The sequence below is a fragment of the Fulmarus glacialis genome, unplaced genomic scaffold (assembly GCF_000690835.1).
Source record: "Fulmarus glacialis isolate BGI_N327 unplaced genomic scaffold, ASM69083v1 scaffold32611, whole genome shotgun sequence".
Taxonomy (NCBI): Eukaryota; Metazoa; Chordata; class Aves; order Procellariiformes; family Procellariidae; genus Fulmarus; species Fulmarus glacialis.
Window position 1 is genome coordinate 1,328 of NW_009191416.1, and position 2,717 is coordinate 4,044.

At 50.5% G+C, this 2,717-nt stretch overlaps 1 protein-coding gene across 1 annotated transcript in view; it reads left to right on the top strand.

The window, feature by feature from the left end:
- The first annotated feature begins 2,555 nt into the window (after positions 1 to 2,555).
- The window catches only part of CCDC68 (coiled-coil domain containing 68), a 7,491-nt gene continuing 7,329 nt past the window's right edge, over positions 2,556 to 2,717 (top strand). The window contains exon 1 of the mRNA XM_009586691.1: positions 2,556 to 2,675. Within this exon, the coding sequence (XP_009584986.1) occupies positions 2,556 to 2,675 (120 nt within the window). The remainder of the gene's footprint in view (positions 2,676 to 2,717) is intronic.

A 2,717-nucleotide genomic window follows, 5' to 3' on the forward strand; every position in this document is an offset into this window, starting at 1 on the left:
TCGCGTGCTTGATGGGTCACCGAAAGGTGAGTGCTTATAAAGGGTGGCAGCTGGATTTTCCTGCAAACATTAAGCCTCTTAAATTGTGCCTTCTAGCGAGGAAAGTCTGTGAATAATAGATGAACTTGGCACTTCTTTTTACGCCTGCTTCCGAAGTGGCAAGAGCGTTTGCTTGCTGCCGGCGGCCGCGGTACTTCCCCATCGCTGTTCGGAGGGTGTTTAGGGGCGCCCGCTGAGCGTCCCCTTACGGGCCAGCTGGGGTGGGGGTGCTGAGCGCCGGGGTGGCGCGGGCAGCTTTGGGGTGACGCTGCCAGGAGGACAGAGGTGTCCGGAGGAGCGTTGACGTCCAGCCCTGCGGGCCGCTGCTCCGCGGCTGGGGGTGGCCCGGCTGGGGAAGGAGGACCCTCCCCAGGACTCCTGCCTCCCAGCCCGGGGCCCTCAGGCCAAGTTAGAGAGCTGTGCCGCTTCTCACCGCTTCTCCTGGCTCAACTGCTTCAGAGCTGAAAAACGTTTCCATGCCAGGACTTATCCCCCGGGGGCGAGCGGAGGTTTCAGCTGAAGGAGCCAGGCTGAGAGGAGAATTGCGCCTGGGTTGCCTTTGTGTTGGGTGACTCGGTAGCTGCCAGGTCGCAGGCAGGAGGGGAAAGAGCAGCCCAGAGACAGAACAAACTTTGTTTAACCCCTTGTAGCGTTGGTGGGAACCCATGAAAAACCTCTTCCGTGCCGCGGCTGTAGGCGTCTGGGATTTCTGCTTTCTCTTCCAGCCTGGATAAACTGTGGCACTGGGAGATCAGGGGACAATGTTTGGAGTGAGGGATTTTTTTGCTTGACGTCAAAGCCCTGGAGGGTTGTGTCTGGATATCCGACTCCTCTTGGCTATTCAAGTGGAAGCTGTGGTAGGAAAGGTAGCTCGCTCTTGTGCAACCTGATTTTTCCTCCTCTCTCCCATGTCCAGCTCGGTGATGGCCAGGGATGTGGCATCTGCTGATGCTCCTGACTTTTAGAAGGTGGAGAAGAGTGGGGGGGGGAAAAAAAAGCAATAAGAGTTTTTATTTTGTTGCTCTTTGAATTTGTAAATCACCTAAGAATTGGAGTTCTAAGTAGTAGCCCTGAGGCACTTAAAGCTCATGTGTTAAATTTCTTTACTCTTACTTACAGTTAATTTCTAATTTATCCTTCTGTTGTCTGCCTGGGACACAAGGTAGTGGTACATGGAGATGTCTCTGGTGTGGGTGAGCTGCTGCGGATCCACCTGGGCAGTTACGCAAACCAGCTGCGTGCGGCTCTCTGTGGGAAGGGCATTCCTCCTCCATCACAGCAATAAATGTTTCAAGTTGCCTAATTACGTTTTATTAGAAAATGAGCTAGTCAAGAAATGGGCTAGCCTGAGCGATCGTCCTGGTAGCACTGCAATACTCCGTGTTGGGGTGACTCAAGGAACACAAGGGTTTGGCCTGCAGCGTCAGTACTGTGCGGGCAGGGCTGCTGTTACTGGGCTAAACTGCAGGAGCCCCAAGACCTTGAACTGAAGTGTTTTGAAATGAATGCATTTTTAAGGGAAATATTATTGTAAATTATCTGTAAGCTTTGCAAAGTGCAACCACTTTTTGTCTCTTCCACTGTGAGCCCATCCACACCCTCCATGCTCTAAGTGGCTTGCTTATTCCTCTGTGCTAACCTTAATTGCTTCCAGCTCCTTTGAATGTGCTCATTAAAAATCAGCTTGTCTGACGTGCAGCTGGGAGCTCGCCGACTACCTGGGGTCGGGCTGGAAACGGGCGTCCTGAGCTACAGACGCTCACTTCAGAGCCGTGCAGCTGACACTGGATGTCACCATTGCACAGCACAAACCTCGGGAAGGTGCTCGGGACTTTATTCTCCGCGTGGTATGGGGAGAAAAAGCCTTATCTCTTGACTCACGTCTATGCCCCTCAGCTAGTTTGGGTTTTTTTCCTGAGTTGTGATATCGTGCAAGCTTTGTGCTGGTTCTTGCATCTAAGGAGGACGGGGATAATCCTCCTGAACCCGATGAAAACCAGTTCTGCTCTGGCGTAGCCGTTGGGAATGCAGAGCCAAGGGTGGACTGAATTCCCTGACGGCAGTGGGATTACCATGCACGGTGTACCTGGGTTTGGTTTATAAACTTCGCAGATGGATGGCAAACGTTTTGTTTTGTTGTTAGTTAAACTGCATGCATGTGCGTGTTATTCTCTTATTTTCTGCCTGAGATCTCTGGCCACATGTTTTCTGAAATAATACAGGACTGGGATGTGGGTTGCTAGTAAAAAGTCATTGAAATCTTCAGGGAAAATAATGTGTGAATATATCTCTCTTCCCATCCATTAAAAAAAAAATCAGGAGTCTGCATTTTTTTTTAAAGTGGTCCTTAATCTTTGTTGCTTCAGGCTTGCAACGCCTGCTTGGCTGCAGCATGTCCCTAAAGCTGAAATGGAATTAAATGGGATGGAATAATGGAATTATTCTCCATCCTTGTGTAATGAAACAAGGCCCTCTCTTCTCTCGCTTGTACAGAACAGAGAAACGCACGTATAGTGATGACTACCCTGCTACTCACTGAGCAAGTAACACGAGAAGACCGCGGCTCGGAGGGGAACTATGTCCTTTATGGATCCTCTTGCGCCCAGATCACCGAGGAAGCTGAATACGTGAAAAAGGTATTTCTGCAGTTGTCGCTGTGCTGTTCCTTTCTTTGCTTC